The 13,500-nt window shown below is 44.1% G+C and overlaps 1 protein-coding gene across 1 annotated transcript in view; it reads left to right on the forward strand.

The window, feature by feature from the left end:
• Positions 1-13,500, forward strand: part of LOC115207272 (metabotropic glutamate receptor 7-like) — a 361,353-nt gene that overhangs the window by 319,716 nt on the left and 28,137 nt on the right. The window contains exon 10 of the mRNA XM_029774252.1: positions 7,092-7,338. Coding sequence (XP_029630112.1) covers positions 7,092-7,338 — 247 coding nt within the window. The remainder of the gene's footprint in view (positions 1-7,091; positions 7,339-13,500) is intronic.

Raw genomic sequence — 13,500 nt, forward strand, 5'->3', positions numbered from 1 at the left:
CATGCATTTAGTTTTACCAGCGTTGAAGAGCAGTTGGAGGCCACGGAAGGGGTGTTGTATGGCATTGAAGCTTGTTTGTTAACCCAGAGAAGGGCCAGATGTATACAAAATGGTGTCGTCTGCATAGAGGTGGATCAAGGAATCACCCGCAGCAAGAGCGACATTGTTGATATATACAGAGAAAAGAAGAGGGGGAGGGGGATGACCGCGGCAACATTCCAATCTTTAGGAATCTCGAACGATACGAAATAGAGGTTGAACAGACTGGTAGTAGGGATTGCAACAATGGAGGTGGATAATTTTAGAAAGAGTTGGTTCAGATTGTCTAGCCCAGCTGATTTGGACGGGTCCAGGTTTTGCAGTTCTTTCAGAACATCTGCTATCTGGATTTGGGTGAAGGAGATGCTGGGGAGGCTTGGGCAAGTAACTGTCGTGGTGCGGATCAGTTGGGTTAGCCAGGAGGAAAGCATGACCAGCCGTAGAGAAATGCTTATTGAAATTCTCGGTTATCATGGATTTATCGGTGGTGACGGTGTTTCCTAGCCTCAGTGCAGTGGGCAGCTGGGAGGAGGTGCTCTTATTCTCCATGGACTTAACAGTGGCCCAGAACTTTTTGGAGTTAGAGCTACAGGATGCAAATTTTTGTTTGAAAAAGCTAGCCTTTGCTTTCCTAACTGACTTCGTGTATTGGTTCCTGACATCCCTGAAAAGTTGTATATTGCGGATGTTTTTGTGCTGGTCGAGGGCAGTCAGGTCTGGAGTGAACCAAGGGCTATATCTGTTCTTAGTTCTACATTTTTTGAAATGGGGCATGCTTATTTAAGATGGTGAGGAATTTACTTTTAAAGAACGACCAGGCATCCTCTACTGACGGGATGAGGTAAATATCCTTCCAGGATACCTGGGTCAGGTTGATTAGAAAGGCATTCTCGCAGAAGTGTTTTAGGGAGCGTTTGACAGTGATGAGGGGTGGCTGTTTGACCGCGGACCCATAGCGGATGCAGGCCCTGAGACAGTGATCGCTGAGATCCTGCTTGAAAACAGCAGAGGTGTATTTGGAGGGCAAGTTGGTCAGGATAATATCTATGAGGGTGCCCATGTTTACGGATTTAGGGTTGTACCTGGTGGGTTCCTTGATAATTTGTGTGAGACTGAGGGCATCAAGCTTAGATTGTAGGACTGCCGGGGTGTTAATAAGCATATCCCAGTTTAGGTCACCTAGAAGAACGAACTCTGAAGATAAATGGGGGGCAATCAATTCACATATGGTGTCCAGGGCACAGCTGGGAGCTGATGGGGGTCTGTAATAGGCGGCAACAGTGAGAGACTTATTTCTTGAGAGATTCATTTTTTTAATTAGAAGCTCGAACTGTTTGGGCATAGACCTGGAAAGTATGACAGAACTTTGCAGGCTATCTCTGCAGTAGATTGCAACTCCTCCCCCTTTGGCAGTTTTATCTTGACGGAAAATGTTGTAGTTGGGGATGGAAATCTCAGAATCTTTGGTGGCCTTCCTAAGCCAGGATTTAGACATGGCAAAGACATCAGGGTTGACGGAGTGTGCTAAAGCAGTGAGTAAAACAAACTAAGGGAGGAGGCTTCTGATGATAACATGCATGAAACCAAGGCTTTTACGGTTACAGAAGTCAACAAATGAGAGCGCCTGGGGACATACAGGGCATGGGTTAACCTCTACATCACCCGAGGAACAGAGGAGGAGTAGGATGAGGGTACGGCTAAACGCGATCAAAACTGGTCGTCTAATGCGTTGGGGACAGAGAATAAAAGGAGCAGATTTCTGGACGTGGCAGGATAGATTCAGGGCATAATGAGACAGGGGTATGGTAGGGTGTGGGTACAGTGGAGGTAAACCTAGGCATTGTGTGACGATAAGAGAGGTTCTGGACGCACTAGTTATGCTGGGTGAGGTCACCGCATGTGTGGGAGGTGGGACAAAAGAGGTATCTGAGGTATGTTGAGTGGGACTAGGGGCTCCGCAGTAAACTAAAACAATGATAACTATCCTAAACAAAATAAACAAAATGGAGTACCGTGATTTTAATGAACAGTCCAGCAGGCATCAGCTATGTAGCCAAGTGATCATAGGGTCCAGTGAACAGCAATAGATGAAACAGGGAAGCTGCTAAGTAGTCGTTAATTCGCTAGCAAGCTGGAGACACAGCGTTCCAAAAAAGTTAGCAGGCCGGGGCTAGTAGAAGCTTCTGCACCGACGTCCGGCAAAGGCCGATTGAGGGCACAACGGATGGAATTACGTCGGCAGACCTGTCGTGATGGAACTTCGGGGCTCTGTGTCGACAAAGGGTCCAGGCCAGTTGGCAAAAGAGGTATTGTAGCTGGAGTAATTTTGTTTGCTAGCCGGGAGATGCGCCTGGCTCGAGGCTAACTGGTGATAGCTTCGGGACAATGGCATTAGCCACTATAGCCACTCGGTAGCAGCTAGCTAGCAGCGATGATCCGATGCGAAGGTTCAGAGCTTACGGCAAGAATCCGGTGGTGTAGTGGATTCTAGTCGTGTTAGTGAAGAGTCCGGGAGACATCAGCTGTGTAGCCAAGGGATCATGGGGTTCACTGAGCAGACCGGGAGATGGGCCTGGCTCAAGGCTAGCTTCGGGGCTGGGCCACTCAGTAGCAGCTAGCTAGCTGAGATGATCAGGAGTAATGGTCCAGGGCTTACGGCAGGAATCCGGTGTTGTAGTGGAGAAAAACAGTCCGGTAAGGTCTAAAAATAGCAGATCCGTATCACATTGGGTGAGGCGGGTTGCCGGAAGGTATATGTAATTTAAAAATAGAAAAAGAGATTGAAAATATATTGAAATACATCCAAAAAAGTGGGAGAACCACAAACAACGTCTGCACTGCTACGACATCTTGGACTATGTTGGTCTGTTCTCTAAATGTCTCTACAGGTCTGGTCTCTATAGGTCTGGTCTCTATAGGTCTCTACAGGTCTGGTCTCTATAGGTCTGGTCTCTATAGGTCTCTACAGTTCTGGACTCTACAGGTCTGGTCTCTATAGGTCTCTATAGGTCTGGTCTCAGTAGGTCTCTATAGGTCTGGTCTCTATAGGTCTGGTCTCTATAGGTCTCTATAGGTCTGGTCTCTATAGGTCTGGTCTCTATAGGTCTGGTCTCTATAGGTCTCTATAGGTCTGGTCTCTATAGGTCTGGGCTCTATAGATCTGGTCTCTATAGGTCTGGTCTCTATAGGTCTTGTCTCTATAGGTCTGAGCTCTATAGATCTGGTCTCAATTGGTCTGGTCTCTATAGGTCTGTTCTCTAAAGGTCTCTATAGGTTTGGTCTCTATAGGTCTGGTCTCTATAGGTCTCAATAGGTCTGGTCTCTATAGGTCTGGTCTCTATTGGTCTGGTCTCTATTGGTCTGTTCTCTAAAGGTTTGGTCTCTATAGGTCTCTGTAGGTCTGATCTCTATAGGTCTCTATAGGTATGGTCTCTATGGGTCTGGTCTCTATAGGTCTGGTCTCTATAGGTCTCTATATGTCTGATCTCTATAGGTCTCTATAGGTCTGGTCTCTATAGGTTTCTATTGGTCTGTTCTCTAAAGGTCTGGTCTCTATAGGTTTATATTGGTCTGGTCTCTATAGGTCTGGTCTCTATAGGTTTCTATAGATCTCTATAAGTCTGGTCTCTTTAGGTCTCTATAGGTCTGGTCTCTATAGGTCTGGTCTCTATAGGTCTGGTCTCTATAGGTCTGGTCTCTATAGGTCTGATCTCTATAGGTCTGGTCTCTATAGGTCTGGTCTCTATAGGTCTCTATAGGTCTCTATAGGTCTGGTCTCTATAGGTCTGGTCTCTATAGGTCTGGTCTCTATAGGTCTGGTCTCTATAGGTCTCTATAGGTCTGGTCTCTATAGGTCTGGTCTCTATAGGTCTCTATAGGTCTGGTCTCTATAGGTCTGGTCTCTATAGGTCTGGTCTCTATAGGTCTGGTTTCTATAGGTCTCTATAGGTCTGGTCTCTATAGGTCTGGTCTCTATAGGTCTCTATAGGTCTCTATAGGTCTCTATAGGTCTGGTCTCTATAGGTCTGGTCTCTATAGGTCTGGTCTCTATAGGTTTCTATAGGTCTTGTCTCTATAGGTCTGGTCTCTATAGGTCTGGTCTCTATAGGTCTGGTCTCTATAGGTCTGGTCTCTATAGGTCTCTATAGGTCTGATCTCTATAGGTCTCTATAGGTCTGGTCTCTATGGGTCTCTATAGGTCTGGTCTCTATAGGTCTGGTCTCTATAGGTCCGGTCTCTCAATAGGCCCTGTATATTCCAGGTATTGATTTGAAAGTTTAGATCATCCCTCTCCTTTATGTGTCATCAGTTTAAAAATCGACTCAATGCTTCCTGTTTTCATTCCGTCTGATTTGCACTCTGCCAACCTAAAGTACCATTTGGAATGTTCACGGCATCGTGTGCAGATAGTACTGAGATGTCCCCCCTACAGACCCTCTGGGCTCCAATTTCCACAACTGTTATCTCCTCACTGTGATTCAACCTGTGACTTCTTGCGCCATTCTCACTCTGGAGTTGTGGTACTGTGAGGTGCAAGGAAAACAGAAATGCCCATGAATCTAAAACCAAGGGTTTTCATCCCAAATGGCACCCTATTCCCTATGTAGTGCACTACTTTAGACCAGAGGGCCTCGGTCAAAAGTATTACACTATTTAGGGAATAGGATGCTATTTGGGACGAATAGCCATGAATCTGAGACCGACCCTAGGGATCCTTTTAGAGACCTGGTCAATATGCTTGTACATTCAGCTTTGACACTGCAAGGGAGCCAAGCTACACGTTACACATTTATAGTGAAAAAGGAGCTAGCCCCACCCACCATGCTACATCTATCACTATGCAGTTGTTCCACCCATGGAATTGTGATAGATAGCTCCTTGTGGTAATTATATTGTGGTCATTTTAATTCTGTGGACCCAGCACCTCCATGTAGAACAACTCAGTGGCCTTATGGCTAGTTTCCTCGCCTTCATTGTAAGGTTGGGAGTTACTGTAGATCCTCTGCCGAGGCACTAGAATCCTGTTATGGGTTTTGGTTTCCTGAGAATCATCGTTCCTACAATGGCTGAAAGTGTAACAATGAGTTTCCTCCGAAACAGCACGCAGAGCTAATGTTCGCTAAGCGTGTCCATACTGATAGGATCGACAAGAAAGGCAGCGCTGTTCTCAGATCAGCTTTTTTCATTCAAATCTTACCTTAACATTATAAACCTTTATTTAACTAGGCTTGTCAGTTAGGAACAAATTCTTATTTTCAATGACAGCCTAGGAACAGTGGGCCTAGGAACTGCCGTTGTTCAGGGGCAGAACGACAGATTTGTACCTTGTCAGCTCGGGGATTCAATCTTGCAACCTTTCGATTACTAGTCTAACGCTCTAACCACTAGGCTACCTGCCGCGCCCAATTACTCTACAATACTGTCAACGGATCAGCTCCTAGAGAGATATTACCACCTATATTCAGGCAGCTTATTCTAATGCTAACCCAATAATAATATTGCGGTACATCACAGATTTGGCACATCATTGCCCAGATGTTGTTACACAAAGTGAAATATACTGAGGCAAAATGACAGTAGGCTAGCCTGCAGTTAGCAAAATACAACTCAGTTGATTGAACAAGAAATGTATTTCAATATGATTCAAATACACTGAGTGGACAGTGCTCTTTCCATGACATAGACTGACCAGGTGAATCCAGGTGAAAGCTATGATCCCTTATGGATGTCACCTGATAAATCCACTTCAATCTGTGTAGATGAAGGGGAGGAGACAGGTTGAAGAAGGATTTTTAGCCTTTAGATAATTGAGACATGGATTTAAGTGCCTTTGAACGGGATATGGTAGTAGGTGCCAGGCGCACAAGTTTGAGTGTGTCAAGAACTGCAACGCTGCTGGGTTTTTCACGCTCAACAGTTTCCCGTGTGTATCAAGAATGGTCCACCACCAAAAAGGCATCCAGTCAACTTGACACAACTGTGGGAAGCATTGGAGTCAACATGGGCCAGCATCCCTGTGGAATGCTTTCGACACCTTGGAGGGGCAACTCAATATTGGGAAGGCCAATGTATACTGGATTTGTCTTTAATGCAGTCACATCAGTTTTCATTTGAAGCATATTTGTAAGAATTGTAAAGACATTGCTAACTTTGTATTTGTAGTCAACGTTATCAGTGGTCACAGAGACACAGATACACATGTTGGTATATGTTTAGCAGAGATCTGTTTAAATTGTCGTGGAAAGGCAATTTCCATGCTTCTCTCTGACAGTACTGTGTTCTAATCCTCCCACCACCTCCATGCTTCTCTCTGACAGTACTGTGTTCTAATCCTCCCACCACCTCCATGCTTCTCTCTGACAGTACTGTGTTCTAATCCTCCCACCACCACCATGCTTCTCTCTGACAGTACTGTGTTCTAATCCTCCCACCACCTCCATGCTTCTCTCTGACAGTACTGTGTTCTAATCCTCCCACCACCACCATGCTTCTCTCTGACAGTTTTGTGTTCTAATCCTCCCACCACCTCCACGCTTCTCTCTGACAGTTCTGTGTTCTAATCCTCCCACCACCACCATGCTTCTCTCTGACAGTTCTGTGTTCTAATCCTCCCACCACTACCATGCTTCTCTCTGACAGTTCTGTGTTCTAATCCTCCCACCACCACCATGCTTCTCTCTGACAGTTCTGTGTTCTAATCCTCCCACCACTACCATGCTTCTCTCTGACAGTTCTGTGTTCTAATCCTCCCACCACTACCATGCTTCTCTCTGACAGTTCTGTGTTCTAATCCTCCCACCACCTCCACGCTTCTCTCTGACAGTTCTGTGTTCTAATTCTCCCTCCACCTCCATCCAGTGTTTTGGTTATTCCTTCTCTCTCTCTCAAGCTGTACATCCAGACCACCACCCCCCTCTCTCTCTCTCTCTCTCTCTCTCGCTCTCTCTCTTTCTCTCTCCAGATACATATCCAGAACACCACCCTCTGTATCTCTATGAATCTGTGTCTCTAGTGCCAGCACTAACTCTCCTCCTCTCTCTCTCTCTCTCCAGCTATATATCCAGACCACCACCCTCTGTATCTCTATGAATCTCAGTGCCTCGGTGGCCTTGGGGATGCTCTACATTCCTAAAGTCTATGTTATCATCTTCCACCCGGAGCTTAATGTCCAGAAGAGGAAGAGGAGCTTCAAGGCGGTGGTGACGGCCGCGTCCCTGACCACACGCCTCTCACACAAGACCAGTGACAGGCCCAATGGAGAGGCCAAGACGGAACTGTGTGAAAACGTCGATCCAAACAGTAAGTATCACCAAACCAGGGCCCATATTCACAAAGAGTCTCAGAGTAGCAGTGCTGATCTAGGAGTAGGAGTGCTGATCTAGGAGTAGGAGTGCTAATCTAGGAGTAGGAGTGCTAATCTAGGAGTAGGAGTGCTAATCTAGGAGTAGGAGTAGGAGTGCTAATCTAGTAGGAGTAGGAGTGCTAATCTAGGAGTAGGAGTAGGAGTGCTAATCTAGGAGTAGGAGTAGGAGTGCTAATCTAGGAGTAGGAGTGCTAATCTAGGAGTAGGAGTGCTAATCTAGGAGTAAGAGTGCTAATCTAGGAGTAGGAGTGCTAATCTAGGAGTAGGAGTGCTGATCTAGGAGTAGGAGTGCTGATCTAGGAGTAGGAGTAGGAGTGCTGATCTAGGAGTAGGAGTGCTGATCTAGGAGTAGGAGTGCTGATCTAGGAGTAGGAGTGCTGATCTAGGAGTGGGAGTAGGAGTGCTAATCTAGGAGTAGGAGTAGGATGCTGATCTACTAGGAGGATGCTGATCTAGTAGGATGTTGATCTAGGAGTAGGGTGTTGATCTAGGAGTAGGAGTGCGGATCTAGTAGGAGGATGCTGATCTTGGAGGAGGATGCTGATATAGTAGGAGTGCTTAACTAGGAGTAGGGTAATGATAGAGGACTATGGTGCTGATCTATGAGTTGTGTGCTGATCTAGGAGTAGAAATGCTGATCTAGTGGGAGGATGCTGATCTAGTAGGAGGATGCTGATCTAGTAGGAGGATGCTGATATAGTAGGAGGTTGCTGATCTAGGAGTAGGGTGCTGATCTAGTGGGAGGATGCTGATCTAGTAGGAGGATGCTGATCTAGTAGGAGTGCTGATCTAGTAGGAGGATGCTGATATAGTAGGAGGATGCTGATATAGTAGGAGGATGCTGATCTAGTAGGAGTGCTGAACTAGTAGGAGGATGCTGATCTAGTAGGAGTGCTGATCTAGTGGGAGGATGCTGATCTAGGAGGAGGATGCTGATATAGTAGGAGGATGCTGATCTAGTAGGAGAATGCTGATCTAGTAGGAGGATGCTGATCTAGTAGGAGTGCTGATCTAGTAGGAGGATGCTGATCTAGTAGTAGGATGCTGATATAGTAGGAGGATGCTGATCTAGTAGGAGGATGCTGATCTAGTGGGAGGATGCTGATATAGTAGGAGGATGCTGATATAGTAGGAGGATGCTGATCTAGTAGGAGGATGCTGATCTAGTAGGAGGATGCTGATCTAGTAGGAGGATGCTGATCTAGTAGTAGGATGCTGATCTAGTAGGAGTGCTGATCTAGTAGGAGGATGCTGATCTAGTAGGAGGATGCTGATCTAGTAGTAGGATGCTGATCTAGTAGGAGTGCTGATCTAGTAGGAGGATGCTGATCTAGTAGGAGGATGCTGATCTAGTAGGAGGATGCTGATATAGTAGGAGTGCTGATCTAGTAGGAGGATGCTGATCTAGTAGGAGTGCTGATCTAGTAGGAGGATGCTGATCTAGTAGTAGGATGCTGATCTAGTAGGAGGCTGCTGATATAGTAGGAGGATGCTGATATAGTAGGAGGATGCTGATCTAGTAGGAGGCTGCTGATCTAGTAGGAGGATGCTGATCTAGTCCGAGGATGCTGATCTAGTAGGAGGATGCTGATCTAGTCCGAGGATGCTGATCTAGTAGGAGGATGCTGATCTAGTAGGAGGATGCTGATATAGTAGGAGGATGCTGATCTAGTAGGAGGATGCTGATATAGTAGGAGGATGCTGATCTAGTAGGAGGATGCTGATATAGTAGGAGGATGCTGATGTAGTAGGAGGATGCTGATCTAGTAGGAGGATGCTGATATAGTAGGAGGATGCTGATATAGTAGGATGATGCTGATGTAGTAGGAGGATGCTGATATAGTAGGAGGATGCTGATCTAGTAGGAGGATGCTGATCTAGGAGGAGGATGTTGATCTAGGAGGAGGATGCTGATCTAGTAGGAGGATGCTGATATAGTAGGAGGATGCTGATATAGTAGGAGGATGCTGATGTAGTAGGAGTGCTGATCATCATGATTTAACAGGCAAAACTCCTTCTCTGAGACGCTTTGTGAATATAATCCGAGAGCACCTTCGACCAGCATTTTGTTTTTAGTTCAACCGCTGCTTTCTAAATCAATATGCTTTGCTGCTGACAGTTTCATCTGGATTTAACCTTATCTGCTCTTGGAGAATCTGTAGTCACCATCTCTGATTCACAAATTCAACAGAGAGAGCACCCAACAGGAGGTACAAATGAACTCCTCACACTCACCCGCTCTGGGAGAACAACGTACAGTATTATTACTGGGACTCCTTGAACAGATCTGGCTGATTGTTTAAACAAATGTGCAGCACACTATGGCTATGTCCCAAAATGTAACCATATTCCCTATATAGTGCATTACATTTTTAACAGTTCCTGCTAAAAAAAAATGTAGTGCACTATATGGGGAATATGTTGCCATTTGGGATGTCGCCTCTGTTCGCTTGTTTGCATGCTTAAATATATATATATATATATATTTTTTTTTAAACAACATTTGCTAATTTCAATGGAACACAAGGTGACAATCTGCTATCAGCAGCTGCACTCATTACCACATTATTAGTTTATTCCTATCTGTTTTATAACTGAAATAGTTCACCAGTTTTTTATTTATTTAAAAGTATCACTGCCGATATGATGGCATGTATTGTTATATTTTAATTTTAAATCGGCAACCTGAAGATATATAGCATGTTTGGTATCAATTTCTCAGATGTGTTCCATATAATAGTGTATAGTGTATAAGGGTTTGATTTAATTTAACTGAATAACTGCAAATAATGTTTTACCTCACTCTTCTGCAGCATAAGGGAACATATAACTACAATGATTAAATGTCACTATTTGGACATAAAGAGACCATGTTGTAAAATAGCATGTGAAAGAGGACCATGCAATGGTCATGTATAAAATGGATGCTGCTGGTCATATAGAAATGAAAATGGGTTCATCCCGAATGGCACCCTAGGCCCTATATTGACCAGATCTAGGGAATCTGGTCAAAAGTAGGATGAACTATAAAGGGAACAGGACGCCATTTGAAACACATTCTGTAAGAATGGATGTGTCCTCCTACAAGCTTAATTCTAGCCCTGTTTATACAGGGCTAGAACATGCAATCTGTTCTCCTGATCTTGTCCACATTCTGATTGTCTACACCTGTCGACAAATGTGTGCACAATCAAATGATGCATTGTGATCTGATTGTGATTAGATCTTCCTGACCACCTCTGGAGGTATTCGAATACACATCTTGTACAAATAGCCTTGACGTGTAAACAAATCCTGACAACGAAAGCATATACAGCACCAGTCAAAAGTTTGGTTACAACTACTCGTTCAAGGGTTTTTCTTTATTTTTTTACTGTTTTCTACATTGTAGAATAATAGTGAAGACATCAAAACTATGAAAAAACACATGTTAAACAAATCAAAATACATTTTATATTTGAGATTCTTCAAAGTAGCCAACCTTTACCTTGATGACAGCTTTGCACACTCTTGGCATTCTCTCAACCAGCTTCACCTGGAATGCTTTTCCAACAGCCTGGAGGTGTGTTGGGTCATTGTCCTGTTGAAAAACAGGTGATAGTCCCACTAAGCACAAACCAGATGGGATGGTGTATCGCTGCAGAAGGCTGTGGTAGCCAAACTGGTTAAGTGTGCCTTGAATTCAAAATAAATCACAGACAGTGTCTCCAGGAAAGCACCATCACTCCTCCTCCTCCATGCTTCACGGTGGGAACCACACATGCAAAGATCATCCGTTCACCTATTATCTGTCTCACAAAGACACGGCGGTCGGAACCAAAAATCTCAGACCAAAGGACAAATTCCCACCGGTCTAATGTCCATTGCTGCTGTTTCTTGGCCCAAGCAAGTCACTTCTTCTTATTGGTGTCCTTTAGTAATGGTTTCTTTTGCAACAATTCGACCATGAAGGCTTGATTCACACATTCTCCTCTGAACAGTTGATATTGAGATGTGTTTGTTACTTGAACTCTTTGAAGCATTTATTTGGGCTGCAATCTGAGGGGCAGTTAGCTCTAATGAACTTATCCTCTGCAGCAGAGGGAACTCTGGGTATTCCTTTCCTGTGGCGGTCCTCATGAGAGCCTGTTTCATCATAGCGCTTGATGGTTTTTGCGACTGCACTTGAAGAAACTTTCAAAGTTCTTGAAATGTTCCGTACTGACTGACCTTCATGTCTTAAAGTAATGATAGACTGCCGTTTCTCTTTGCTTATCTGAGCTGTTCTTGCCATAATATGGACTTGGTCTTTTACCTAATAGGGCTATCTTCTGTATACCACTGATACCTTGTCACAACCCAACTGATTGGCTCAAATGCATTAAGATGGAAAGAAATTACACAGATTAGGGAGGGACATCTTGTTAATTGAAATGCATTCCAGGTGACTACCACATGAAGCTGGTTGAGAGATGGCCAAGAGTGTGCAAAGCTGTCACCAAGGCAAAGGGTGGCTACTTTGAAGAATCTCAAATATAAAATATATTTTGATTTGTTTAACACTTTTATAAATAAACATATTTATGAAGAGATATCATCCTTAATGAGAGTAAAATGGTTACCCCCATTCCCACATCCAATGCCAGTGCAAAAGCAAATATTTGAAAAGATCATACAGAAAGGCCAAGGACTGTAATAGCAGGAGTGGGAACGGGTGGACCCGATGCCAAGTTTATTCAGAGCTGGAGTAGGTACGGAAGAACCTAATGCCTAGTTTATTCAGAGCTGGAGTAGGAACGGGAGAACCTAATGCCAAGTTTATTCAGAGCTGGAGTAGGTACAGAAGAACCTAATGTCTAGTTTATTTAGAGCTGGAGTAGGTACAGAAGAACCTAATGTCTAGTTTATTCAGAGCTGGAGTAGGAACGGGAGAACCAATTCCCAGTTTATTCAGAGCTGGAGTAGGTACGGAAGAACCTAATGCCTAGTTTATTCAGAGCTGGAGTCAGAAAGGGAGAACCCAATGCCCAAAGGTGCAGAGGAACATTAGACCTCCACATTATACCTTGATCTAAAGGTACAGGGGAACATTAGACCTCCACACTATACCTTGATCTAAAGGTACAGGGGAACATTAGACCTCCACATTATACCTTGATCTAAAGGAACAGGGGAACATTAGACCACATTATACCTTGATCTAAAGGAACAGGGGAACATTAGACCACATTATACCTTGATCTAAAGGAACAGGGGAACATTAGACCACATTATACCTTGATCTAAAGGAACAGGGGAACATTAGACCACATTATACCTTGATCTAAAGGTACAGGGGAACATTATACTACATTATACCTTGATCTAAAGGTACAGGGGAACATTAGACCTCCACATTATACCTTGATCTAAAGGAACAGGGGAACATTAGACCACATTATACCTTGATCTAAAGGAACAGGGGAACATTAGACCACATTATACCTTGATCTAAAGGAACACGGGAACATTAGACCACATTATACCTTGATCTAAAGGAACAGGGGAACATTAGACCACATTATACCTTGATCTAAAGGTACAGGGGAACATTAGACCACATTATACCTTGATCTAAAGGAACAGGGGAACATTAGACCACATTATACCTTGATCTAAAGGAACAGGGGAACATCATAGACATGGCATGCACTGCACTCATTCTACTGCTACTCCCTCATAGTCCGTCCCATACATCCCCAATACATTTGTAGTTCAGTTTAAATTATTTATTAATGCCAGTATATCAGTCTATCAACCCTCGAAGAGTAAAAGAGACTCTGTTACTGAATTATAACTAATCAATGATTTGCAGGAAATCAAACTCTGGCCATTCTCCCAGCATGTCACTTTTTCCTCCCCTTTGGTACTGCTTAGGCCTATACTAAATAAGAATCCGACTCCTGGAAGATAATGCAATAAGTGTCCATTTTATTATATTCTATTTAAGATATGCAATGGGTTACCAGTGATCCCGAGTGGCGCAGCGGTCTAAGGCATTGCATCTCAGTGCTAGAGGTGTCACTAGCTCACCCAACTGCCTCATCCCCATATTATTATTTATCCTAGGTATCCATGAA

The sequence above is a fragment of the Salmo trutta genome, chromosome 14 (genome assembly GCF_901001165.1).
Source record: "Salmo trutta chromosome 14, fSalTru1.1, whole genome shotgun sequence".
Taxonomy (NCBI): Eukaryota; Metazoa; Chordata; class Actinopteri; order Salmoniformes; family Salmonidae; genus Salmo; species Salmo trutta.